The 27,816-nt window shown below is 40.4% G+C and overlaps 1 protein-coding gene across 1 annotated transcript; it reads left to right on the top strand.

The window, feature by feature from the left end:
- The first annotated feature begins 1,248 nt into the window (after window positions 1–1,248).
- LOC126236659 (uncharacterized) lies at window positions 1,249–27,418 on the top strand. The gene is made up of 2 exons (XM_049946128.1): window positions 1,249–1,496; window positions 25,559–27,418. Exon 2 carries the CDS (start codon window positions 25,562–25,564, stop codon window positions 27,377–27,379), a length of 1,818 nt encoding a protein of 605 aa, XP_049802085.1. The 5' UTR covers window positions 1,249–1,496; window positions 25,559–25,561; the 3' UTR covers window positions 27,380–27,418.
- The last annotated feature ends 398 nt before the right edge of the window (window positions 27,419–27,816 follow it).

Below are 27,816 nucleotides of genomic sequence, written 5' to 3'. Positions count from 1 at the left end.
AAATTGAATGTATACAGAGAAGTGCAGCAAGCAAGGTCACAGATTTGTTGCACCATTGGGAGAGTGTCAAAAATGCTTAAAAAATGTGACCAGGCAGACACCTTAAGACAGATGCTTTCTGTCCTGAGGAAGCTTACTTACAAAGATCAGGGACCAGTTTTAAATGATGACCCCTCCCCCCCCATCTACCATGTATCATTCCCACACAAATCATGAAGACAGGATTTGTTTAATTACAGCACACAAGGAAGCATTTAATGTTATTATTCCCAAGCTCCATACTTGAATGAGACGGTGAGATGTCCTAATAACTGTACAATGGGAAATACCCTGTTCCTTGCACTTCTGAGTGGTTTGCAGAAGATGGTTGTGGGTGTAGATGTAGAAGAAAAAGCGGTCCAAGAATACTGAATACGAAAATAGATACCACACAGAAATCATTTATGAGCCTCAAGTACGCAAATAAAAAGAGTTATCAGCAAGTGAACGAAGTGACGTCCAAAAACAACTTTCGAATGAGTACACTTAATTTTGAATTGTACTTCTTCCCCTACATATAAGTCAGATAGACAATTTGAGTTGTCATGCTAGGTTTTATGTGAAATTGTGGATGCTATTTAGAGTTCAATGTAGGTACATCTGAGGGTAAAGTTTTTAACAATTCAGTTGCGTTTTTGTTCTTAGTCTGGGTTCTGAGAGGCCACCAGTATTGTAAATATAAGTATTTCTGTACTTAATTTTCTAAAAAAAGTTTGTACAGTTATACAGAAACAGTCTTCGTTCAAAAGTTTGTATGGTAAACTGTTGATAAATGTAACAACAGGAAAGAAGTCGCCCCAAAATTCCAAAACATGGACATACAAAAATATGTACATACAAACACATTAAACAGAATTTAGAAGGCAATTCATGGAGCCTGTTTACGTTATCCATAGTGTCTTTTTCTATGTAACAAAATAGAATAGCCTATGGTTCCTCCCACCAACGTCTACATCAAAACTTTTTCCCTGATAAACCTTCAACTTTGCGTTCATTTTCGCTTGAGAATGAGAATCAAAAGTTATTATATAACAAACAAAACCATTGTCTTCATAACTGAAGGCTTCCATCAAGGATTGCTGATGGATAAATTTTTAAAAAAACTTAGACTAGTAATTGCCAGCCGACATGTGCAGGTTTTCGTTGGCTGTGGAAACAATGCAAAGCCTACATCGATTACCTCAAACGCAGAACATCTTGCTTTTGATACTATTTGGAATTCCAAGAGCGTGGTGTGGGTGTTTTGTTGTGTGGCAACAAGAAGTCGTGAAGTGTACATGTGAGATGTGGGAAATGTGTTATGACGTTGTACAAGTAAAACATGTGAAGTGACACGTGATTTTTACCATATTTCGGGGACTAATATCAAAAGATCAACTTATGATGGATTGAAGAAAGCATCAACGTTATGTTTGAATGGCAATATTTGGCGCGGAGAAGAACATTTACTTAAATCGGTAAATATGTTTCGAGGGAGCGATTCAGTTGAGCAGACCTTTGACTGTTATCTGTTCTTTGTACTTATTTTACCAATTACCACAGGCTCCACATTAATCAAACCAAAGCTGATGCTGATAGCTGGTTTTCAAATCTGTGTTGATGGTTATCAGAGCTTGATTTAGGAACATAATGTACTGCTCTGTAAGTGACATATTCATCCAGATGAAAGTTTCCCTTGATTTCTCTCAAGTGCTCTAAGCAAATTCCGTGATGGTTACTTTGAAAAGGACACTGCTTATTTCCTTCCCCATCCCTTCGTACTCCGATCTTGTGGTCCGTCTCCAAATCACCGATTTGTCGACGGGGCATTAAACGCTGATGTTCCTTCCTTCCCCCTTCGTTTCATTAATGACAATTTTTCGAAGGTTATTCCAATTATTCATGTGCATGTACTAGAATTCGCCCGCGTCTTGCCATAGGTAAAGTACTGTGTGACAAATCACGTTGAATATTTTAACAAGTTGTTCTATTTTGTGGGTACACAAAACATATAAATTCAATGTCAGATTTACTGTCTTCTTCATGCTTTGTGAATACCGGTAACTATAAATTTAATTTCCGCATGTTCTCATACAAATGTTAAATAACTGTTCAGGTTTCAGTTGACTAGTCATAAATACTTCTTAGCCAATGCCTATTGCTAGAAGTGAACATTTCCGTGAAGCTACTACTAGTTCTGTAGCTTTGAGTGAAATAGCTATTGTCGTAATGGTCTTAGCCAATATCATGGCAAATATGTACCTCATGATGCTGCATAATATACTTCTTTTGTAAATGTTTTGTAATACTTTCTAGGCAGAAGCACATACTTCCAGGGACTCCAAAACAGTGTTAAGATGTGGTTTCTTTAACATTTAAGATGATGTTGAATTCGCAACTATGCGAATTCAACATAATTTATGAAATGTGTTAAGCATATGTCAACAGAACTCCCAAATGTTGATATCTTTGTACTTGGGTTTGAAATTGTGGTACGGTACCCATGCGCGAATTTGTAACACAAAGACTTATTTGTTGACGAGCATAGAGGTAGCTGCCAGTCCAAATGCCATGTAGGCTAATTATTTTTCTTCAAGCCTCAATTCCCTGTTTCTTCATTTCATATAAGAGTTGTGTGGATTTTTTTTCAAACAATGGGTCAATGAACGTTGCGATTTCACCAGTCTGCTTTGACATGTGATGTCATCAGTGGGTGGAAATCTCTATTTCAAGCGCATACAACACAGTGACCATGACGTCACTCGTTACACCTAAGAACAAACATAAGTAACACGCGAAATATTTTACTCTAGCAACAGAATGAAGCTGTTGAGGCAAATAGGAGGTTTTGGGCAGCAACTAACTAATATACGACAATAAGAATGACAACATTCAAAATCAATATAAATGAAAAATTAAGCACCGGAAGTTTTCATCATCAACACTGTTACAAAATGCAAAAGTTAAAACCATTGGTATTGGAAATTTTGCTTGACCTTGTTGTTATGTTCTTCAATCCAAAGACTAATTTTATGCAGCTCTCCATGCTATTCTATCCTGTGCAAGCCTCTTCTTTCCTGAGTAACTGCTGCAGACTACATCCTTCTGAATCTGCTTACTGAATTCATCTCTTGGCCTCCCTCTGCAATATTCCCCCCCCCCCCCCACACACACACACACTTCCCTCCAGTACTAAATTGGTGACCCCTTGATGTCCCAGACTGTGCCCTGCCAACCATTCTCTTCTAGTCAGATTGTGCCACAAATTTCTTTTCTCCCCAATTTTATTCAGTGCCTCCTTGTTAGTTCTTGATCTGCCCTTCTAATCTTTACAATTCTTCTATAGCACCACACTTCAGAAGCTTCTATTCTCTTCTTGTCTAAACTGTATATCATTCATGTTTAACTTTCATACCTGGCTACACTCCATACAAATACTTTCTCAAAAAGACATCCTGACACTTAAATCTATATTCGAAGTTAACTAATTTCTCTTCTTCAGAAATGCTTTTCTTGCCTTTGCCAGTCTACATGTTATATCTTCTCTATTTCAACCATCATCAGCTATTTTGCTGCCCAAATAACAAAAATCATCTGCTACTTTGTGTCTCGCTTCTTAATCTAATTCCCTCAGCATCGCCTGGTTTAATTCAACTACATTCCATTATCTTTATTTTGCTTTTGTTGATGTTTATCTTATATCCTCCTTTCAAGACACTGTCAATTGAGTTCATCTGCTCTTCCATGTCCTCTGCTGTCTCTGATAGAATTACAGTCTCATTGGCAAAATTCAAAGTTTTTGTTTCTTCTCTCTGGACTTTAATTCCCATTCTAATTTTATCTTGCTCTATATACAGATTCAATAACATTGGGTATAGGCTACAAAATGTCCCACTCCTTTCTCAATCAGTGCTACCCTTTCATGCCCCGTGACTCCTTTAACTTCAATCTAGTTTCTTTACAAATTGTAAATAGAATGAGATTTTCACTCTGCAGCGGAGTGTGCGCTGATATGAAACTTCCTGGCAGATTAAAACTCTGTGCCCGACCGGGACTCGAACTCGGGACCTTTGCCTTTCGCGGGCAAGTGCTCTACCATCTGAGCTACCGAAGCACGACTCACGCCCGGTCCTCACAGCTTTACTTCTGCCAGTATCTCGTCTCCTACCTTCCAAACTTTACAGAAGCTCTCCTGCGAACCATGCAGAACTAGCACTCCTGAAAGAAAGGATATTGCGGAGACATGGCTTAGCCACAGCCTGGGGGATGTTTCCAGAATGAGATTTTCACTCTGCAGCGGAGTGTGCGCTGATATGAAACTTCTTGGCAGATTAAAACTGTGTGCCCGACCGAGACTCGAACTCGGGACCTTTGCCTTTCGCGGGCAAGTGCTCTACCATCTGAGCTACCGAAGCACGACTCACGCCCGATCCTCACAGCTTTACTTCTGCCAGTATCTCGTCTCCTACCTTCCAAACTTTACAGAAGCTCTACTGTGAACCATGCAGAACTAGCACTCCTGAAAGAAAGGATATTGCAGAGACATGGCTTAGCCACAGCCTGGGGGATGTTTCCAGAATGAGATTGTCACTGTGCAGCAGTGACGGGTTAACGGCTACCAAAGGTCTATGCTTCCTGAGGGTGGCCTTGGGCTACTTTCTATCTCTGTGTTCTCATGGATTTTTAAATTTGTATATACGTATTTTATTTACCTAATTGTTTAAGCTAATCAGCTCTGTAGTTCATACAGTCTACATTTTCTCAACTCATATTAACTGTACTGATTATGACCAGTTGTGGTGTATTCTTCAGTGGCCAGCTACAGTTTCATCTGTTTAGATTTTATCTCATTTTTAACTCTCAGGCCAAAGCTACTGTCATATACATTTTCAAACACAGTGACATTATCACAGAACCTGGAGCTGACAATTCTCATTTCCTCATTTCATATCTTTTTACGTCATTTTCTAGTTAATTGAGGACTAATAACCAAGAAGTTCAGTCCCTTTAAACCCATAGTCATCAACATTGTTGTCCTCGTCACAATCAACTTTCAGAAAGCATCAAACGTACAATTAGAATATACAACTCGGAACTAGTACTTGCAAGTTTATACACATGAGTAAGGATTCAGATGTCATTTGTTTGAATCTGATTACATCTGTTGTCAGTATTTCTTGGCTTTATTCCAAGAATGTCACTCTTTTCAAATGTAGGCTGACAAAGCGAGGGGGTCTTATATTCATCCTCACACAGGTACTTCCTCTCACAAAGCTACTGCAATCGCCATACCATTTTGAAGACATGCTTCATCTCTTGGAACTGTCCTCCACATGCATACAGAACTGTAAATCTGCACGATAGCTCTGCTCTTGTATATAATTACGTGTATTATAGTTTTTTTGTTTACGACTATCATTCATTGGTAAGAATACATTGGGATACACCTCACTCTCCCAGAGCCCTATGCAACACCAAAGTAATCTTGAAGGAAGAGATCAAAGCAAACCAGAAGCTTGCTGAAACTTCCTGGCAGAAGTTTAAAATTATCACACACTACACTGCAGAGTGAAAATCCATTCTAGAGGCTTGCTGCACAGTTTTAATTAACTGATTTGCTTAATGTGAGAAGTATTCCAGGTAGTCTAAAAGGAACTGAGTCAATGGAAGCAATGTCCTTCTGGAGAAAGGATATGGTAGCTAAATTTAAAGAATCAGTAAACACCAAATACAGACTAAATCTGCTGCTTCATTATATTATTTGAACATATATGAGGGAGGTTAGGCCATAAACTAAGGTACATGATTCCCTCTGTTTCAATGTATAAATGGAACAAAGAAGGAAAGGAGTAATAAACTGGGATTTGTAAGACGTTGCATTCATCCAGGTGGAGTGGATTCCCAGTTTGTCTACCAATCCTGATTTATGTTCCCTATCACCCCAAAATTGCTTTAAGAAAAACTGATGTTATATATTTTTTATAAATGTAAGTTTGTTGACTTCCTGTGTTCTGGTTTTACAGGTTTTCATATGTTGAAATGGTTTTCAAAATTCATATGTGGCTTTCTGTCATGACCAGGTGAAGCAGTCATGCCTGACATGTGTAAAGTTGTTGTATAAAAAACATAAGATTACTAGTAAAAACAAACTACATTTTTTGAGAATATGCTTCACTTGTGGTCTATGACGACATTCCTGTAAATTGCAAATGTATCATAAACAGTTATAAGTACAAAAACATTGAAAGTAAACATCCTATGTGAGCAAAGATATTTGTTTAAAAGTTGTTACAGTTTATAGATATAAATGGAGAATGTATATAGAGAAGAACTACTTTATGTTAATGTATTTGGTCGAATAGGATGTTGACTTTCATAGTTGACAATATAAGTGCAGTGAAAGCCAAACAATATGGAGGAATTTGGCCGTGGGCTACGAGCAGATAGATTCTCGCAATATGAAGGTATTTTGTACTGCTGAAGGTTACTGTAACTAGCAATCAAATGCTCCCATGTTTATTTAAAAATGTCACACACCTCAGGTGTGATTGTTTCACCATGCCATGACAGAAAGCCTCATGTGAATGTTGGAAACCCTGATGATGGAGATTTTGCTTCAAAATATGAATCAGAAATAAAAATTGAAATACAGTAATGTCAGTGGGAAAGAGATATAAATGGATTGAGTGCCAAATAGAAGGAACAGAGTTAGAACAGGTGGACGGTTTCAAGTACTTAGGATGCATATTCTCACAGGATGGCAACATAGTGAAAGAACTGGAAGCGAGGTGTAGCAAAGCTAATGCAGTGAGCGCACAGCTACGATCTACTCTCTTGTGCAAGAAGGAAGTGAGTACCAAGACTTAAGTTATCTGTGCACCGTTCAATCTTTCGACCAACTTTGTTGTATGGGAGCGAAAGCTGGGTGGATTCAGGTTACCTTATCAATAAGGTTGAGGTTACGGATATGAAAGTAGCTAGGATGATTGCAGGTACTAGTAGATGGGAACAATGGCAGGAGTGTGTCAGCAATTAGGAAATTAAAGAAAAACTGGGAATGAACTCTATAGATCTAGCAGTCAGGGCGAACAGGCTTAGATGGTGGGGTCATGTTATATGCATGGGAGAAGCAAGGTTACCCAAGAGACTCATGGGTTCAGCGGTAGAGGGTAGGAGGAGTCGGGGTAGACCAGGGAGAAGGTACCTGGATTCGGTTAAGAATGATTTTGAAGTAATAGGCTTAACATCAGAAGATGCACCAATGTTAGCACTGAATAGGGGATCATGGAAGATTTTTATAAGGAGGACTATGCTCCAGGCTGAACGCTGAAAGGCATAGTCAGTCTTAAATGATGATGATGATGAATACATGTAGATACTGACTTTTAGTCTTAGAAAAGTAAGTATTTCTCACTGTTTTGTGTGTGTGTCATACGAACCATTAGGTATTCATTAAAATTTTCAATTTTCGCTGCTCAGTGTTTGCAGTTTGGATATTTGGCCTATGAACAGAAAGGTATTTTCTCTGTAATCATAGTCAAGAGCTTAGATACATTTTAACAGGAAACAATATACAGTATCAGTTTTTAGTAGCAAATTTTAAATTATATCACTATGAATATGCAGTTCTCAGATTTCAAACTATTGCTGTATCACATTGTGTAAATTGCTCTATATTTCATTGAGGTAACTATTGGACATCCTAAAGTAACAACTGTTGGATGTTCACACAGTGACGGTCTTAAGGATATGACATATGGAATGTCAATGGTCAGTGACATTGACATTGTCATTGTTGTATGGGAGCGAAAGCTGGGTGGATTCAGGTTACCTTATCAATAAGGTTGAGGTTACGGATATGAAAGTAGCTAGGATGATTGCAGGTACTAGTAGATGGGAACAATGGCAGGAGTGTGTCAGCAATTAGGAAATTAAAGAAAAACTGGGAATGAACTCTATAGATCTAGCAGTCAGGGCGAACAGGCTTAGATGGTGGGGTCATGTTATTTGCATGGGAGAAGCAAGGTTACCCAAGAGACTCATGGGTCAATGTCTTGGTCATGTTTGACCAAGTTGCATCCAGATGCATGATGGTTGCGTATCCTGAGTCCCTTACCAGGAACTGAGTTGCAGCCTTCTGCTTATCGGCAGGGTCACCAGTGCTGCTGCGGAAGTTTGCTGTGTCCAACAGAAAAACCAAAATTGGTGACCATAGGGGTACTCCAGAGTATCCTGCCATTGGCTTTTGTTAGAGATTCTTGTTTTCATTTTTGCAGTCTGATCACAGAAACCACAGGGTTCTAGGCTGTACATAGTATGCTTTCCTTTATATCCTTCCTGGCTGTTTTCTTACAAAGGAAACGCTAGGTCACAGCATGTAGTGCTAGTTAGTTACATGCTCCGTAAGTAATTTGAACAGTTCTTTTACCAAAATGACGTGGAGTGAATGAGTTTACAGGATATGTGTACATGACTAAAGTTGACATTAATTATCACATTATTTATTTTTTGAGAAAATGTGTGAATAGCATTCTCAGTTGAGCAACCTGTGCACAGACCAAACTGTGATACACTAAGAAAATTGTTTTTACTTAAATGTGAGACTGCTCTTGAGTACATTACTTTTTCAGACATTTTGGAAAAAGAGATCAGTATGGAAATCTGGCAGTAATTGTTGAATTCTTTCTTGTTATGGCTTGTACGAAGAGGTGTAACAATTGCATATTTTAATCTGTCTGGAAAATTCCCTGGCCAATGATGCGTTACATATACCATGAAGGACATTGTTCATTATGTTGGAACAAGTTTTCAGAATTCTGTTTGAAATTCCATCTACACAACAGGAGCTTTTGTTTCCCAGAATTTTTTATAGTCCTATTAATTTCAATGAAGAATGTTGGTGCTGTTCTATTTGCTTAAATTTTTGTGGGATGACTTTTTAATATGTTCTATTGCTTCAACTGAAACTTACAATCCTATTTACAAAGTGATTGTTAAAAGTACTTGTAACTTGTGTATTATCAATCACAGCATTATCATTTAGTTTGTTATTGTATCTTGTACATTGACTGGCTGTCCTGTCTCATGTTTGACATTACCCCATATAGTTTTAAACTCATGATCTGCATTATTAATTTCTCTGAGGATGTACATACTTCTTGGCATTTTTATGAATTTCCTTATAATAGTGCAGTATTTTTTGTAGAATTTCAAGTAATGTCATATCTTGACTTGGGGCCTTTGTATAAATTTCCCTTTTCATCTTATGTGAGATTTTAATTCCCATAGTTACCCATGGCTTACTTAATCTAGGAAAGCAACTTTAAAATATTGACACAAAGTTACTGCAGAATAAATTTAATTTGACTTTAGTCAATGCACACTAATTTATATTTGGAAGTTACATGTTGCGACCACCATGCAGGATCTGATGGTATTTGGTACACTCTGATTAAGAGAGCATGCTTTGCTTCTGATACAATTACAATATGCTGGACACACTTCAGCATCTGATGACAGTGGTTATTCAGGGGCACCAAATACCTTTACAGTCTTGCTAAACTTTTTTTTTAAATATAGTGTTTCATATATGGCACAGTGCATGAGTGAAGTGATGAACATAGTCGTCATACTCGTACATACCTGGGCCAACCAGTACAGGATATGGCTTGATTTATGTCAAGACAAAGATTGCATTTCCAGTTTTATTTTTGACAAGGACCATATAGCTACCGATTTTTGTTTGACTCCCAGCCAGGAATAGCACACCTAGATTCCTATAATAGGGATGTATGGACACACTACACTCGTCAGCCGTACATATGTGGTTTCCAGACATGGTCTCCATAAGATCATTGCAGTGTGAACCCTGACAAATGCTACTTCCCAGCAGTAACTGTCTGCAAATGTCCAGCAGTTGCCTTAAGGAAATATTATGGAATGGCCACAACATAATCCAGCAATAGATCCTACAGCTATGTAATCAACAGACCCACTGGAAAAGCCTGAAGAATCACTTGGTATTGTAGTCTTTGTCAAGAATGGAAGTATGATACTGGTCAGTACTTATGTGGTTGATTGCTGTTTTACTTGACTAGATTCACTCTTCATTTCTGTCTCCTTATGCTTCAGATACCTGTATAGTGCACTTAAAACAGATTTCACCTATTTGATTAATGGAAAATCTCATATAAAGATGTGAAACAAATACTAACAAAGAGATAGAGGGGCTGGCCAGTACTTAACCTCAGCTCAGAACAGCCAATAGATACACAAAACAGAACAGAAAATTTACGTTCCTAGCTTTCGGAACTTTGTTCCTTCGTCAGGGAGGAGAGAGGCGAAAGAAAGAGAAGAAGGGAAAATGGATTCAGTTACTCACAACCCTGGTTATGAAGCGACAGGGAAAGGAAAACAGGGAGGGTAGCAAGGATGGAGGCATGGTTGTCAGAGGGAAGCCAAAGATATTTCACCTGTTCCTTGGATGCCGATTCATTTTAGCTGTTTTCCAAGCATTGAATGAAAACTGTTCATGTTTTTATAATATTCAAATATTAATTACTCATTCAAGGTATGTATTTTTGTTTTTCTCTTCAATTTAACTTTTCAAAGTTCTGAAAATATTGGATTCTACATGTGTAAACCAACCTTCAGGTAATGCAGTCGTGTGTTCCAGTTGGTTCTGTGCACTGTAGTACCAGATTTATTCTATAAACTCATCTTTTATGTCGTATGTTCATGTCGTGAGAGACTGTCAGGTAAAATCAGATGCACAATCAGTTAAATTCAGGGGGGGGGAAAAATGTAGATCATAGACAAGTTATTTCTACTATTGTGTGTACAATGTAATCTTAACACCACTTTGTACATGCTGTGCCATTTGACTTTTTCGTTTTCAATTTCTGTGTTATTGCTTTGGTCTTTTCCTCATAGGTTACTCAGCTCTTTATTTCTTTTTAACTAGTCACAAATGTAGTTCTATTTGGTAATAATAATAATAATAATAATAATAATAATAACTTGTCATAAAGAAGACACATTAATTTGGAGACAGGTACAATTAAGACACACTTACAGGGTGACAATTATTGAACTATATGAAATAAAACAGTTTGCATTAGGCCATACAAACTGCACGGTTGGCTGCAGGGAATGATGGAAATTAGTATGCACATGTGCCTTGTTTTTGTTGGCCATTTGCACTTGAAAGTGTCACAGTACAGCATACCTAAGTGATAGCGCTTGTGATGGGCTACTATGAGAGCTGTAACAGCCCAGCTGCAGCTCAAAGGAAGTTTATGATCGAGTTCAAGCTGAAGACAACCGGTCCAAGTGTGCTAACAATTAAGAATTTGATTTGCAAGTTTGAGAGAACGGGTAGTCATCTTAATGACAGTGTTGGCAATGTCGATCATCCAAAATGGGTGAAAACACTTGAAAACATCTAGAAGACATGCACTGTGTTTCAATCCATCCCCAGGAAATCGATTAGATGAGCTGCACGAAAGGTGGGAATCAACTGGTAGACACTGTAACAAATTGTTGGTGAAGACCTGCTTCTCTTCCCATACAAAATTCAAACCAGTCAGCCATTAAGCCCCAGGGCCATGGAACAGTGGTTGTGTTTTGCCAACACTGTTGTCCACAGAATTGACAAACAGAACTTTGATGTGAATATGGTTTGATTTAGCGACAAAGCCCGCTTCCATTTGAATGGGTTCGTCAATAAGCAGAAATTGGTGGATTTGGGGGACTGAGAATCTGCAACCCTGAACAGGTGACTGTGAGGTGTGCAATCTCCAGTCGGGGAATAATTGGTGCAATATTCCATGATGGCATGGTGCCTACTTAAGAGTACATGAAGGTTTTGGAAGGTGATTTCTTCACCATTATCCAAAGTGACCTGATTTTGACAAGATGTGGTTCGTGCAAGATGGAGTTTGACTACATTGAAGCAGGATAGTGTTTCATGTCCTGGAGGAGCACTTTGGGGACCACATTCTGGTTCTGGTGTGCCCGTTGGCCACTGGCATGGGCCTCATTTGGCCACCATATTCTCCAGATCTGAATATTTGTGACTCCTTTTTGCGGGGCTATATTAAAGATAAGATGTACAGCAATAACTCCCAAACCATTTCTGAGCTGAAAACAGCCATTCAGGAAGTCATCGATAGCATCAATATTTCGACACTTCAGTGGGTCAGCCAGAATTTCATTATTTGTTTGTGCCACATCATTACCAATGATGGCAGGCATATCAAACATGTCAGAACCTACATCCGAATATCTGTAGTGACGTTTACATATTGAATAAAGTGTGTGCATGCCGTAGTTTGTAACTTAACATACATTGTTGTTGTTTTTTTCCCCCATATAGTCCAATAATTGTCACCCTGTACATCAAGCTTTCAGCCGCATCCTTCTTCAGTAGAAGAGAGTGTTACGGGTTATTCCTAAAGTAATAAAAAGAGTTTTGCTAACCCGCAAAACATTGTCTATGTATGCATAGCAATAATCCAAGTCACATGTGACCTCATCCGTCAATCTTTGAAATGTCTGAGCAGCGTTACATAGCCCGAAGTCATGCGAGTGAACTTGAACAACCTGAAAGGTGTGCGTACAGCTGTCTTAGGAACATCATCTGGTGCCACAGGTCTCTGGTAAAAAGCTCTGACGAGGTACAGCATAGAGAATATGCTCTTACCATAGACATTGGATGTGAAATCCTCGATGTGTGGTATAGGGTACCGGACTGGAATTGTTCTTGCCTGTAGCTGTCAATAGTCTTCACAAGGATGCCACCCGTTGTTCTTTTTCAGTATCACATGATAGACGATAGATCCCGTGTGCGAGCATGGATGCGAATTCCTGTTTAACCACTTTCAATTTCTGTAGTGTTAAACGACATGGTCGAGCATGAACAGGTGGTCCAGGTGTGGTCAAAATGTAGTGCACTGTGGAGTTCTGCACGGGAGCTAGCATGGGAACTTGACGTGTGATCTTGGGAAACTGTTTCAAAAGTTTGATAAATGGAGAATTTCCAGTAGTCCTCCGCTAGCTAAGTTAGTACTAATTCCTGTAGGCATTGATGCCGGAGGTCAGGCCCAAGTCCATAAACGATAGAAAATCTGCCCCCAGAATAGGATGAGTGACATCTGCCACGACAAACTGCCACTCAAGCATGTGTCATAGACGTAGGTTTAACACTAATGTGGTACGACAATATATAGCTATTGTAGAACCATTGGCTATAAAGAGGTGGTAACCATCACGCATACGAATGTTGGTACTAGGAACTGTAATTTCGTACCGTGGTTTGTGATAAACAATTGACGGCTGCCATTCGGATTGTCAGTGGCCATCATCACTGAGCTCCTGTTGCATTTCCCTGCTCACAAGGTGGGCTACACTTTCATGCCCCCCCCCCCCCCCCCCGAAGGGTGTCCACAACTCTTTTGAGGATACGTGCGTGGCAAGCACAGAACCCCGAGCTAGTGCGGCCCTCTTTCCTTTCCGGGTTGCATACCTTCCTTTTCCACATCCTTCCCCATCCCCCATCCCCCCCCTCCCTCACCTCTGCCTCTTCCCTTCCCTTTCTCCCCCTCTGGGAGTATGTTTTGTGCCTACATCCGGAGACGGGTGCTTGTAATTGTTAGACAGTCTCTCTTCTTCGCTTTCTATGCTGGAAAGTCTCTGTCCTCCCTTTGTCCTTCTCTTTTCCTTGCCTCTTCTCTTTACTCTCTTCTCCGCTGCGGCATTTGAAACCTTTCTTCTTTCCTTTCCTTTTCTTTGTTCCTCCCTTTCTCTTTTTCTTCCTCCCTGTGCGTGTCTGAAAGCCGACCCACGCATTCCCACACATAGCCGGTGACGGGGTAACGCGTAATTCCCCGCCGTGGGTGGACAGGTAGGACCGTACGTACCCCCTGGTAATGGCCAGACCCAGGGAGGGGCGATTACCCGAGCTGATACCTTCCGAACATGCCGATTGGTCCCTCTGTCCATTTCTCGGGAGGTGTGAACAATCACCTAAGGTGGGAGTGTCCTCAGAGAGGGCGCCAACAAGGAAGGAGCACGCCATCGGAGACACTGGTAATCATGGGGGATACTTTCGCAATAGTTTCCTCATCATCTACAATGTCTGCTCACAAGCAAAAGTTAAATGAGTCTCAGCCACGGACAATTCTTCCATCATTGGCACAGTTCCATGTTGTTTCTCGGTCGGATGAAGGTCAAGACTTCTCCACAGTCAACCCTTTCATTATTCAGAAAGGTGTTGACGCAATTGCAGGTCCTGTAAAGTCTTGTTCCCGATTACGAAATGGAACCTTGTTGTTATAAACAGTCAGTGCCCTCCAGGCACAAAAATTGCTGCGAACTTCACTGCTACACACCTTCCCTGTGCACCACACTTTAAATTCATCACGCGGGGTGCTTTATACACACACCCTCGACGCATTGTCCGACAAGGAAATTCAAAACTACCTGTCTGACCAGGGCATAACAGCTGTTCGAGTCATGAAAAGGGTTGACAAGGACTTGGTTCCAACCCATACTATCTTCTTGACATTTGACAGTGTTTAACTTCCACCGAACATAAAAATGGGCTATGAGGTAATTTCAGTTCGCCCTTACATCCCCAACCCTACGCATTGCTATTGGTGTCAGCGATTCAATCATACCAGCCAGTTGTGTTCCAATCCGGCCAAATGCGGTACGTGTGGCAAGGATGCCCATGAGGGTGCTTGTCCACCTCCATCCCCTCGTTGCATCAACTGTATGGGTGATCACGCTGCTTCCTCTTGAGATTCAAAGATGAATGGCTTATTCAGGAAATCAGAGTGAAGGAAAAGGTGTCTACATTTGCTGCTCATAAGTTATTCTCCAGTCGAAAGCCTGCCTCCAGCAGGTAAATATAGTGCTGTCCTTGCATCTCCTTGGCCTGCTAGGGAGGCAGTCACGCAGACTTGTGATCTCACCTTTAGCGCAACGGTCATCAGATCGGCTAGCACAAAGATCGCCTGTTCAACCTCCCCACTATCACCTGCTCACTCTACGACTCAACCTTCATCGGCTTCTTCTAAATCATGAGCCCCAAAATCAGACACCCGGGCTTCAAAAAAAGAGCCTACTCGCGAAGAGGTTTTACGTACCCCGGCCTCACAACCATCGATTTCTCCCTCATCTTAACGTCTGTTTCCAAGAAGGCTCCTCTCCATCTCTGGCATGGCGTGTGTCATCTACAGCGCCACTTGGCAGTAACAGCCCTCGGCCGTCTTCTGTGTCGCCAAGACGCTCTGCTGGCGGCCTATCAACTGGCCAATCGCTGGTGGCAGGAGCTGCTCCTGAAAACCTATGGATCAGGATCTTCTGCCTTTGGCTGAATGCTGTTCCATGCTGTCGGTCGCCAGCTCTCAGCAGTCGTTGAGTTGAGAGCAACCATGGTAAGATTCTTCCCTTTTCTGTCCACCCTATGTCAATTATCCATTGGAATATCCGCAGCATTAGAGCCAATCGGGATGAATTGTTGATCTTCTTACGATCTTTACTCGCTGGTCATCTGTCTTCAGGAAACAAAGCTGTGTCCCCACGGTCGCTTTGTTTTCCCTCATTTTCAGTCAGTCCGGTTTTATCTCCCCTCCGTTGATGGCACTCCAGCACATGGGGGACTTATGATTCTCCTCCATGATACTGTCCATTATCACCCAATCCCCTTAAACAGTTCCTTCCAAGCTGTTGCTGTCCGTCTTTCCCTTTCTGGATACACCTTCTCTCTTTGTACCGTATACATTCCATCATCCACACCAATGGCAAGAGCTGATCTCCTTCATTTCCTTGGTCAGCTCCCACCCCCCCTATTTGCTGGTTGGGGACTTCGGGTGCCCACCACCCGCTTTGGGGATCTCCGCTTTCTTATCCGCGAGGCTCCCTATTCATGGATGTCTTCCACCAAGCGAATCTTTTTTGCCTCAACACTGGAGATCCTACATTTTTGTCTGCCTACTTGACAAATTTCTCTCATTTGGACCTTTCGGTTGGTACTGTTCAGCTAGCTCGGTGCTTTGAATGCTTTGCTCTTGCTGATACACACTCAAGTGTCCATTTTCCATGTGTCCTTGATTGCAGCCACAACTGCCATCTATGCACTCGAGCCACTGGAAGTTTGCCCAAGCCGATTGGACACTTTTTTCGTCTCTAGCGACAGTCAATGACCGTCACTTTCCTAGCGTTGACGATCAGGTCACTCATATTACAGAAGTTATTCTTACAGTCGCGGAACGTTCAATACCTCACACCTCTGATTTGCCCTGGCACCCAACCCCCCCTCCCCTCCCCTGCTCCTTGGGGGAACGAGGCGTGCAATACATCACCGATGATGTGCTCTTCATGTTTTCCGCCACCATCCTACTTTGGCCAACTGTATCTGCTATAAGCAGCTGCGTGCACGATGCCGTCGCGTCATCTGTGATAGCAAGAAGACAAGCTGGGACTTCTTTACTAGCTCTCCGTCCTCAGAAGTTTGGAGTCGAATTCGACGTTTATCTGGCGCGCCTAGTTTCTCCTCGATCTCTGGGCTCACTGTCGCGCATGATACCTTAGTGACCCCGTCACAATTTCTAACTCATTGGGTACACTTTGCTGAGATTTTGAGCTCTTCAAATTACCTGGCAGCCTTTCTCTCGAAGAACATGCAGCAGAAGTGCGATCTCTTGCTTTCTCCTCTCAGAATAACAAAAGCTATAATACTGTTTTCTCCATGCGGGAACTCCAACACACACTCTCTTCTCCTCGCTCTTCTGCCCCAGGACCGGTTGGTATCCACATCCAAATGTTGCTGCATTTATCATACCATAATCTGCACTACCCCCTTTGCCTTTATAATCGAATTTGGACCGACAGTACTTTTCCCAGAAGATGGCGGGAAGCTATCGTCATTCCTGTTCCAAAACCTGGAAAGGACAAACATCTCCCATCTAGCTATCGCCCCGTTTCTCTCACGAGTAGTGTATGTAATATTTTTGAACATATGGTGAATTGCCGTCTAGCCTGGTGGCTGGAGTCCCGAAGCCTTTTAACACCTACCCAGTGCGGTTTCCGAAAGCATCGTTCTGCAGTTGACCATCTTGTTGCTCTCTCCACTTATGTCATGAACAATTTCCTCAGGAAACGCCAAACTGTAGCAATATTTTTTGATCTGGAGAGAGCATACGATACCTGATGGAGAACAGGCATCCTCCACACACTGTACTCTTGGGGCTTTAGGGGTCGACTGCCCCTTTTTATTTGTGAATTTATGGCAGAGCACACATTTGAAGTGCGGGTGAACACTACTCTCTCCTGTACTTTCTCCCAAGAAAATGGGGTACCCCTGGGCTCCGTGCTAATTGTTTTACTGTTTGCCATTGCCATAAATCCAATTATGGATTGTCTCCTTCTCAATGTCTCGGGCTCCCTCTTTGTGGACGATTTTGCGATCTACAACAGTTCTCAACGGACCAGCCTTCTTGAACGACGTCTTGTCTCGATCACCTCCACTCTTGGAGCATCGAAACTGGCTTCCGCTTTTCTCCCAGTAAGACCGTTTGTGTCAATTTTTGGCATCATACGGAGTTTCTTCCACCTTCCCTGCATTTAGGCCCTGTCAACCTTCCGTTTGCGGATGTCGCTAAATTCTTGGGTCTTATAGAATGAGATTTTCACTCTGCAGCTGAGTGTGCGCTTGATCCACAGGCAAAGGTCACGAGTTCGAGTCTCGGTCCGGCACACAGTTTTAATCTGCCAGGAAGTTTCTTGGGTCTTATGTTTGATAGAAAACTGTGCTGGTCCTCCCATGTTTCCTATCTTTCGACTCACTGTCTGCGATCCCTCAACACCCTCCGTGTTCTGAATGGTACTTCCTGGGGAGCGGACCGAGTGGTCCTTCTCCGCCTCTAATCGCGCCTTAGTGTGCTCGAAATCGGACTATGGAAGCATAGTTTACTCCTCTGCTCGGCTGTCTATTCTTTGGCGTCTCGACTCTCTCCACCACCATGGACTATGTTTAGTGTCTGGAGCTTTTTACACCAGCCCTTTGGAAAGCCTTTATGCTGAGACTGCTGACCCTCTGCTGTCCAATTGGAGAGCTGTACTTATGAGTCGGCATGCTACCTAGCCATCTGTCTTCCATGCCTGCTAATCTGGCCCATGACCTTTTTTCGACACCTCCTGCTCCGTGACCTTTGTCAGCTTCCCAAGGATGGTACCCCTTCTCTCATTTATCGTCGGGCATTTGCTGCTCTATGCGCCCAAATGAAGGATGCCACATTTATTTACACTGACAGCTCAAAAACATCATATGGTGTTGGGAGTGCCTATATTGTTGGCGACACCCCTAATTGATTTCGGCTTCTCGACCAGTGTTCAGATTTTACTGCGGAGCTTTACGCTGTTATCCAGGCTGTCCAATACACACGGCGCCATCAACGGGTACAGTATATTATATGCTCAGATTCGATCAGCTCTCTCCTTAGTCTCCAAGTTCTCTACCCTGTCCTCCCTCTGGTCCACCGGATTCTGGACTGCCTCCACTTGCTCCACTTGGGGGGCATCTCTGTGGCGTTCCTCTGGATCCCAGGACATGTTGGTATTTGTGGAAACGAGGCAGCCGATATAGCGGCCAAGGCTGCAGTCTCTCTTCTTCAGCCTGCTGTTCGCATGGTTCCCTTCGCCTATCTTCAGAGTGTTTTATGTCGTTGTGTTGCTCTTTTATGGCACGCATATTGGTCTACACTTCCCAGTAATAAATTGCGGGATGTGAAAGCTCTTCCCTGTGCTTGGACCTCTTCCTCCCAAACTCGTCGTCGGGAGGAGGTAATTTTAACTAGTCTCCGGATAGAGCACTGCCTTTTAGCCATCGACATCTTGTAAGTGGTGATCCTCCCCCACTTTGTCCCCATTGCTCTCAACTGTGGACGGTGCAACACCTTTTACTTGAGTGCCCCTATTTTACTCTGTTACGCGCCCGTCTACAGCTGTCACCTGATATATCTTCCATTTTAGTAGATGACACGCGCTCAGCCGATCGTGTCCTTGAGTTTATTAGTATCAGTGAGATGACGTCAGTCATTTGAGGCTCTTTTTGGGGGGAAAACAACCCCCTCCACCCCCCCACCCCCGCCCATTTATATAGTGGTTTTCTAACCTTTCCTTCTGTTTTTTAGTTTCCCCACTTTTTGAGTTTCACTCGCATTGCTGCTGATTTCCAATTTAGTTTCTTTTACCCTTCCCTAAACCACAGAAAGGGCGCTAATGAGCCTAGCAGTTTTGCGCCTGAAAACCATAAAAACTTTCATGCCACGTACCCAAATCAGTGGAAGTACCAACATATTTTCGTAGCTGAAGGTGAGCAACTGAGTTTCCCAGGCGAGTGGTAGTGATGTGATGGGCGACTGTTGTTCTGAGTTCGCAGAGGGGCAACTTGTGTGGAAAGTTCAGTGATCTGAGCTTGTACTGCAGCAAATTTGCTGTCCATCTGCCATTTTGGGCTGACTGTTGCAATGCACACAGATGGATACATTTCAGATATTTCATCGGCAGTTTGCATTAGTGTATCTAGATCACTGGCGCACACAGTTAGAATCTATTGCAGGTCAGTAGGTAGGCGTGATAGCCAAATGCTTCGCAAAATGTCGCCACTTACTGTGTTGCTTGCTGACGTACATAATTGGCACAGCAGCTGCTATGGCATGCAGTCACCAAGCTCTTCGATATGAAATACTTTTTCCAGCCCTTTCGCCTCAGACTGCAAAACTCGTATGAGTAGGGTGCTCTCAATCGCCAAATATCGGTCCACGCTCGGCGGTGACGATAGAATATCCAGCAACTCCAGTGCCATTTCTTCACTGAGTGCTGCCACAACATAACTATATTGTGCCAGAGCGGCGGTGGTTTTACTGTGACACGGTTTATCATGGCATCAGCAGGTGTGTCTGCTAGTGGTGCAGGAACTTGATCTACCATCGTAATAATACTGAGGAATCAGTAGGCTACAGATGTGCGGTGCAGCTGCCGTGGAGTGTGGAAGATGCGCGGCGCAGTTGAGTGTGCAGCGTGGTTGATGTGACAGTACTTTTTGCTACTTGGCACACTACGGAGTGCAATCATGTTTCGAATTGAATACCCGGTGACTGTCGAAGATCACATCGGGGTCACCAACTGTTGCGTGTTAGCAAAACTCATTTTATTACTTTAGGAATAACCCATAACACAAAATGACATTCGTTTGACAGAGCGAACAAACAACGGAATAAATAATATAGCTGGTAAACGAAGAATAAACATAGATCATAGGCTGTTCCAGAGATGTTGTTGCATGGAATCTTTCACATGTGCGTAGCACTAAATCTTACACATATACACTGCACGCTAGCTTGCACACACTTCAAGAGACACACACCATGCATGCACACAAGCAAGCACACCTCATGCACACATAACCACCAACTCCAGCATCTTGGGCCGGAATGCAACTATCACCTGGGATGACAAGCAACAATCTGGACGGGGTAGGGAAGGGGAAGGGATATTAGTGTACGGGTGGTGAGAGAGATGAACACTGTGAGGTGGAGTGTGCGGTTACTAGAATGCTTACGGGTGCAGTGTCAGGAGGTTGTCGGGAGGATGGCGGGGGAAAATGTAGCAAAAAAGGAGAGGAGCAGGGAAAGACAGATGGATGCATTGGCAGAAAGCGGCAAATAAACAGGGTGGTAGATGAGAATGAGGAGGAGCTGATAGGACAGAGGGTGTGGAAACTGTTGGGTGGAGCGTGTGAGCATTCTTCAACAGAAGACTAGCACCAGTAGGAATTCAGTCTTTTAACCCTATACAAATTCCACTTCATAATACAGTAATTCTTCTTGTATCAGTAATAACAGTAACATAAACACACCACAGACTTATGGAATATAACTGCATTCAAGCGTTACAAGGACTATTCTTCACCGGGCTGCTAGGACTATATTTCACTTTACTTCAAGCTTACAAATATTGAGAATCACCCTTTAGTATTACTGAAGCAGTTTATGGATCAACATTTTTCATTGCCACAGGATCTCATGGGCACCGTGTAATTTTTTGGAACAATCTTCTTAACAACATGGTTTACTTCGACAGTCACTAAATCAGTTCTCACCAAGACATCACTTTGGTTTTGAAGCCACTGCATGGTACTGACAGTTTGTAGGTGTAGTTTGACTATTCTTATGGATCTCAATTTATTGATGAGGTAGATAATAGTTTTTCCGGTATAAATAGTATATTTGACTTCCTGTCAGAAAGCTTGATAATTACTCAAGGAAATCAATCCTAATATTACCTAAAAGAATTTTTATTAGATTTATTATTACATTAACTGTTATAGTCTTGGAACCATCCTTTTTAACCTTTGATGTAGAAATTGTTATATCCTGCCTAGCTGTCAAAGATGGGGTGTCTAGGAAACTTGCTTCCTAGATTGCTAGACAACAGTTCAAGCAAATCATGTTAAAGACTTTTATTATGAAATGAATCAATGAAATATTTAATTTTGAGAAATACATAGATGTGTTGCAAGCAAGGGGCGACATGCAATATAATCAAATGTCCTTCAATATGATGATTCCAATGCAAGTGAAGTAATACAGTAGATGCTTCTATCCAGGTTGCTGGTCTTGATGCTTCTGTAGAGCTGGGCCACTACCAGTCAGGAGAGGCACTTATGTTCTCTTCGCCTAGAGGCTGCTGCTGGTACATTGTCGTCTCAGAGAGGGGTTGGTCAGTGTACTATTGGCTGACGTCTTCACAGCCCTCTCCGCTCTATTGTTTCCCACTGGTGTGCCGGCGCATGACTTTACGTCGGAACAATAATTGCATTAATACTACCAGTTGTAATTTTTATAAAAACGTTAGACATTATAATCTGAACAGTGTTCTTCATCCAACCCCTTTTAGAAGGTTATATCGTGAATGAAATAAGGAGCTCTTCAATGAGCAGAATGAGGGGTTGTAGTTAAATATGACATTTGTGTTGCATACAAAAAGTATTGATGTAATCAATCAACCTTACATTGAATAAGAAGTGAATTATTGCAGTCAGTTTTGACCTGGAGTGTTGGTAAATATTTTACCCTTATTCTATATTAATTGAAGCCAAAAGGAGGCATATTACTGTTAATAATATTATTGAACTATTAAGGAAATGTAAAGCTAATATGAAAGCTGCTAACTTTTTATATTAGTGGTTAAATTCCGTTACCATTTGTAACAATATCGCCGGCCGGAGTGGCCGTGCGGTTCTAGGCGCTGCAGTCTGGAACCGAGCGACCGCTACGGTCGCAGGTTCGAATCCTGCCTCGGGCATGGATGTGTGTGATGTCCTTAGGTTAGTTAGGTTTAATTAGTTCTAAGTTCTAGGCGACTGATGACCTCAGAAGTTAAGTCGCATAGTGCTCAGAGCCATTTTGTAAACAATATCTGTATTTATAAACATTATCTAAAAATACTTCCTTAACATTTTCAGTGTTGCACTTAATTATAAGCTATTTAAGTATATAAAAAATACTGCTAGAATAAACATTCAAAAACTTGTAGTTAAAAGATAAATCGTAAAATTAGACTTGTATTAACCCTGAATGTAACCAATCAAATAAGTAAATAATATGTATAAACCTCGACCACCTAATAACTCAACAATAATCGAAAGACTTTGATGAATAATAACCCAACTTAAGGGGTAAAGATCTAACAAACATAGTTGAAAGAAAAGGTGTACGCCATATAGAAACAGCAAGTCGAACGAAAAGTAGTGTGTTTAAAGAAAATAAATTATGAGAAAAATCAAACTGAGAAATAAGATAGCCCAAATAAGAACCTAAAACAACAACAGTAATTGGTAAAGCAATTATATGAGGAATAGGAAAAATCAATCAAGATAAAGCAGTAACAACAACAAACAACAACTAATTATCCCAAAGAAGATATAATAACCCTAATTGTTAAAAGAAAATCTTCAATAAAAATTATTCTCACCATACATTGAATAATAACATAAACAAAAATAATAAGAAGCTGTTAAACCAGTAGATAAAATAAAGGAAAAAGTAATTATTCATCCTAAACAAACCCATTCAGGAATTAAATCCTTTGAATAAAATCCAGCCAGAAAGATATACAACATAAAGACAAGCTAAAAACATTAAAACAAACAGAAGTTAAATGGATAACAGTAGGACTCATGAAACGAATATCCCAAGAATCCTTTAAATTGTGGATTATTGAACCTGCACATATAAATGACAACACCTTAAAGAACACGAGCCAACAAATGGAAAAAAAAGCTTTGGAAGGGCATCTTTTCGAAATCAAACTCAAAATTAGTCCCCAAACTAGCTGTATAATTATACAGCCAGGTAATGACAAGAATCAACCACAGTTATAAGATTTAATATTGGACGAAAATGAATTAATAAATAAACGCCAACAGTGACAAGAGTAGAGGAATGAACTAATGCAGAAACAGCATTGGGAGCAGCCATAGCTGCAGGAAGTCAAGAAGAAAAAGGAATATGAGATCTTTTAGTCATAGCTGCCAAAAGAGTTAATATAGTGATAAGCTTTATCTTAAAAGAATTTGAGATAAAATCATAATAATAAATATAATGTCGACCACAAAAATTTAATATTCAAGCAATTAAAATCAAAATAGCAACATTACCAATCCAATTAGACAAAAAGTCAACATACTCACACCATAAGACTTTACATTTTAATAATAAATAACTAAACAATAAGAAACAAAACCCAAAGGATCTCAACCTAATAAAATTCTAATCAAATTTGGACTAATAATTAGAAAACCTATTGAAAGAATAAACATCAAAACGATAAGATAAAAGATTTTTTTTCACCAGGTATATAATCCTCTCTATAATAAATCACCAAAGGAAAATATACATAACAAAAGATGTAAAAATAAGAGCTATTCAGTCCAAAATTAAAGTCATCACAACCATTGAACCATTTAAATTGAATAGTTCCCGTTCAACAAAAACTTCATAATCAATTATTAAATAATAAGTACTCAAAATAAAAATTATGGTTGTAGACAAAAATAAAGAAAAAACTTAATGAACAATTAGAAAATAAATACAGAGCCTAAGATGAAAAACTTACAGTAACATACTGTCCCCGCACCCTCCACCCAACAGTTTCCACCTTCTCTGTCCTGTCGTCTCTTCCCCATTCCCATCTCCCACCCTGTTTATTTGCCACCCTCTGCCAATGCATTTTTCCCCGATCGTCTCCTTTTTTCCCCACCTCCCTGCCCCACAACCTCCTGATGCTGCATCTGTTGGCACTCTAGTCCCTGCACACACCACCAGACTGTTTGTCTCTCTCCGCACCCATGCACTACTATCCATTCCCCTTCCCGGCCCCCTCCAGACTGCTGGTTGCATCCCATGTGATATTTGGCCCGAGATACAGTTCGTGGTTGGTGGTCACATGTGAATGAGGTGCGCTTGCTTGTGTGTATGAACATTGTGTGTCTCTCTTTTACTGATGAAGGCTGTGGCTGAACGCTTTATGTAAGTAGCTTTAAATTGTGCCTGTCTGCAACTTAACATGTCGTCTTCATGGTAAATAGCAATCTATCTTTTCCTACATTGTTGGTATTGCTACCTGGAGTTTCCATTGTTTAATCATAATACTAATAATAATAATCTGAAGATAAGACCTGTTTTGTAATCAGTCTTCTTTATTCTTTGCTATCCTCTTCACTTTGCGAAAATGTTGGCACTTCATTACTTCCAGTTGATCTTCGACTATTTTCTTTCTTGGGCTCTCCTATATGTCTGTTTAAAACTTACCATGTCTAAATGTTCATAAAGTTTCGTTTTTCTTCTTGTTGGATAGTTGCTGAGATTTCTCTGTTCATTGATCTCATTCTTCACCACTTCAAAGTGCTTTCTGTCCTCAGCAGTGTTCAGCTTTCAAATCCGTATAGGAGTACAATTAAATGATGTGGTCACTGGTAATTGTCTTTGTTCATTGAGATCACATTTACGTGTTCCAATTGTTTTTCTGATTTCCGTGCTGCATCTGTTGTCCTCTGTAGTTAAGGTGCCTAAATAACAAAATTTATCAGCATTTTCTGTTTTATTTTTTAATTTTTTTATGTCAAGAGTGCTCATTTCTAACTTGGTTACTGTCATGATTTTGACTTTTTGACTATTAATTTTAAATTCAAACTGTTTCATAATTGCTGAAACTTTAGAAAGTATATTCTGCATGTGTTTATAACTACCAGATATTAAAGCAGTGTCATCTGCACAAATCTTATGCAATGAACAGCAATTTTGTTCCCTTTAACACCAGGTGTTTTTCCTTTGTTGATCCTCCAAGTTTTTTCATTTAAAGGGATAATGAGCATCCTTTTGGTCTTACCCCTGTTGTAATTTTGGCTGTACATTTTTTCCATAACATGTATAAATGTACTGCAATATAATTTTTTTTTTTTCTTTTTTTGCAGACAATGACGCGCTTTGCAAGGGCCCATGGATCAAAGTCTTCAAATGAGCGATTACCAGAGGCAGCAACATCATGGAATGTAATGAAACAGCAACTTACAGACAAGCTACAGTCTTCTAAGGCACTTGGAGATTCAGCTACATCTTTCCAAAAGATTTGGAAATCATCAGACTTTGATAGAGATGTTTGGAACAAAAATGAGGTTAAGTGGGCTGATTTGGAAGATAGTGAGTGTGCAGATAAAACTGTGAAATCTGGTGAAGAGTATAATACACTTGAAAAAAAGAATAAGAAGAGGAAGCATAATAAGACATTTACAAATGAACATTTTCCTGAAACCACAGGGGACAACCAGAAAAAAAAGAAAAAAATGAGGAACAGAGACAGCACTGAATTTCATGAGTCTCAGTACACAGGAATTGAGTTGTCTATGCCTGATGGTGATTTGCCACATACTAGTAATGTTGAAAAGGCAAAGAAGCCCAAAAAAATGAAGAAAGAAACTAATTATGAAGAGGGTAATAGCAATGACATAGAGTTAGAGAAACATGAAATGTCGGAAGATGCACTGTGTGAAGAAAGTGGTATATCTCCAAAGTTCACCATGGAAAATAATATGAAAAAGAAGTTAGGAAAGAAGCGAAAAAGGAGTCATGATAGTATATCTGGCATACAAGATGAACAGCCTGCCTGGAAATATGGAAGTGGTCTGAATGGAAAGGAGAACGTTAACCTTGAGAAAAGTGGTGAATCAGAAGCAAGTGATCATCAGTTGAAAAAGAAACATAAACGTTCTAAAAATAAAAATAAAACTGAAGAAAGTGGCTGCTTGAATTTTGTCAAACAGAATTTCCATGAAGAAGGTAGTGAAATTATCCCAGGTGCAGATGCTGATGTGGTGCCAAGTGAAAAGCATAGAAAGAAAAAGAAATGTAAAGATAATGGAAGCAACACAGTAGTTGGTGTAGACGCCAGTTTGAATGGTGGCAAGCAGAATTTTCAATTGGGGGGTAATGGAAGTCATACAAGTGTAACTTCAGAGAACGTGCAAAACGAAGGAAGAGAAAAGAAAAGAAAAAAATTGTGGCAGCAAGAAAATAACAAGAAATTCATGAAAAAACATAACTTCTCTGTGGAAGATAGAAAGATAAAGAAGGGTGAATTTGAAAAGAAGTATCTTCACGCAACAGTACTACACGTGAATGGTAAGGATATAAAAATAGTTAAGTTTGATGGCTTCCCTGTGAAAAAAGAAGATGCAGAAAATTTAATACAGCTGAAGAAGAAAATGATTGCAAATGGGATACCAGCTAGTGAAATTAAAGCAACAATGAAGTTGGAGAGGCGCAAGGCAGAGAAAGCACTGGCAAGAGAGAAGAAGAAAGTTTGTTTTCATTGCAGGAATTCTGGTCATGTTCTATCAGAATGCCCAGATCTGGGAAAGGCAGATACAGATGATCTTGTAGGGACGGGTATTTGTTTCAAATGTGGATCAACAGAGCACAAGCACTTTGAATGTCGTGTTACTAGGGAACAGGAATTTCGTTACGCTAAATGCTTTATATGTAATGAGCAAGGACATATTGCTCGGCAGTGCCCAGATAATCCCAGAGGATTGTATCCAAAAGGGGGTGCGTGTCATATCTGTGGAGATGTTACTCACCTGAAGAAAGATTGTCCAGATCTTATTAAAGAAAAAGAAGAAAAAATTATAAAGTTGCAGACACTGACTGACAAGGCATTAGAGGCATTAGAAGATGATAAAAACGTGCAATCTGTCTCACTTAATGATGTTAAAAAAAAGAAGACTGTCAAATTTTAATGAGATCTGGAATTTTGTTTTGTAAAAAGAAAAGTAGTTGTTTAAGATTAAAGGTTTATATTTTTAAAAAGAAACAAGTGTTGTAACATGTTTGGTTTGTCATGTAAGAGTTTTATTATTATGCAGTGTGTTGAGTTTAAAGAATAAATAATTTTTGATGTAAAGATAACTACTCAACAAATACCATAAAACGAGTGAATAGTGACAAATTTTAACTTTGGTTGAAAAATTTGCTTACTGTTTGTCAAATTTAAACAAAAAAATAGTACCCAAATCTCAGGTCTGTATTGCTCTTATCAGCTTATGATATCATTATCAAATTATTTTCTTTCAATAAATTATAAAAAAAATAAACATGGTGTTTCTAATCACCCCGCAGATAGGGGTGAATAGAAAGTGTTATAAAATTATCATTGTTTCATTTGAAAGCAAAGAGA

This window comes from Schistocerca nitens, chromosome 2 (assembly GCF_023898315.1).
Source record: "Schistocerca nitens isolate TAMUIC-IGC-003100 chromosome 2, iqSchNite1.1, whole genome shotgun sequence".
Classification (NCBI taxonomy): Eukaryota; Metazoa; Arthropoda; class Insecta; order Orthoptera; family Acrididae; genus Schistocerca; species Schistocerca nitens.
Note: the sequence above shows the minus strand (reverse complement) of the source record. Positions and strands in the feature narration are given on the sequence as shown.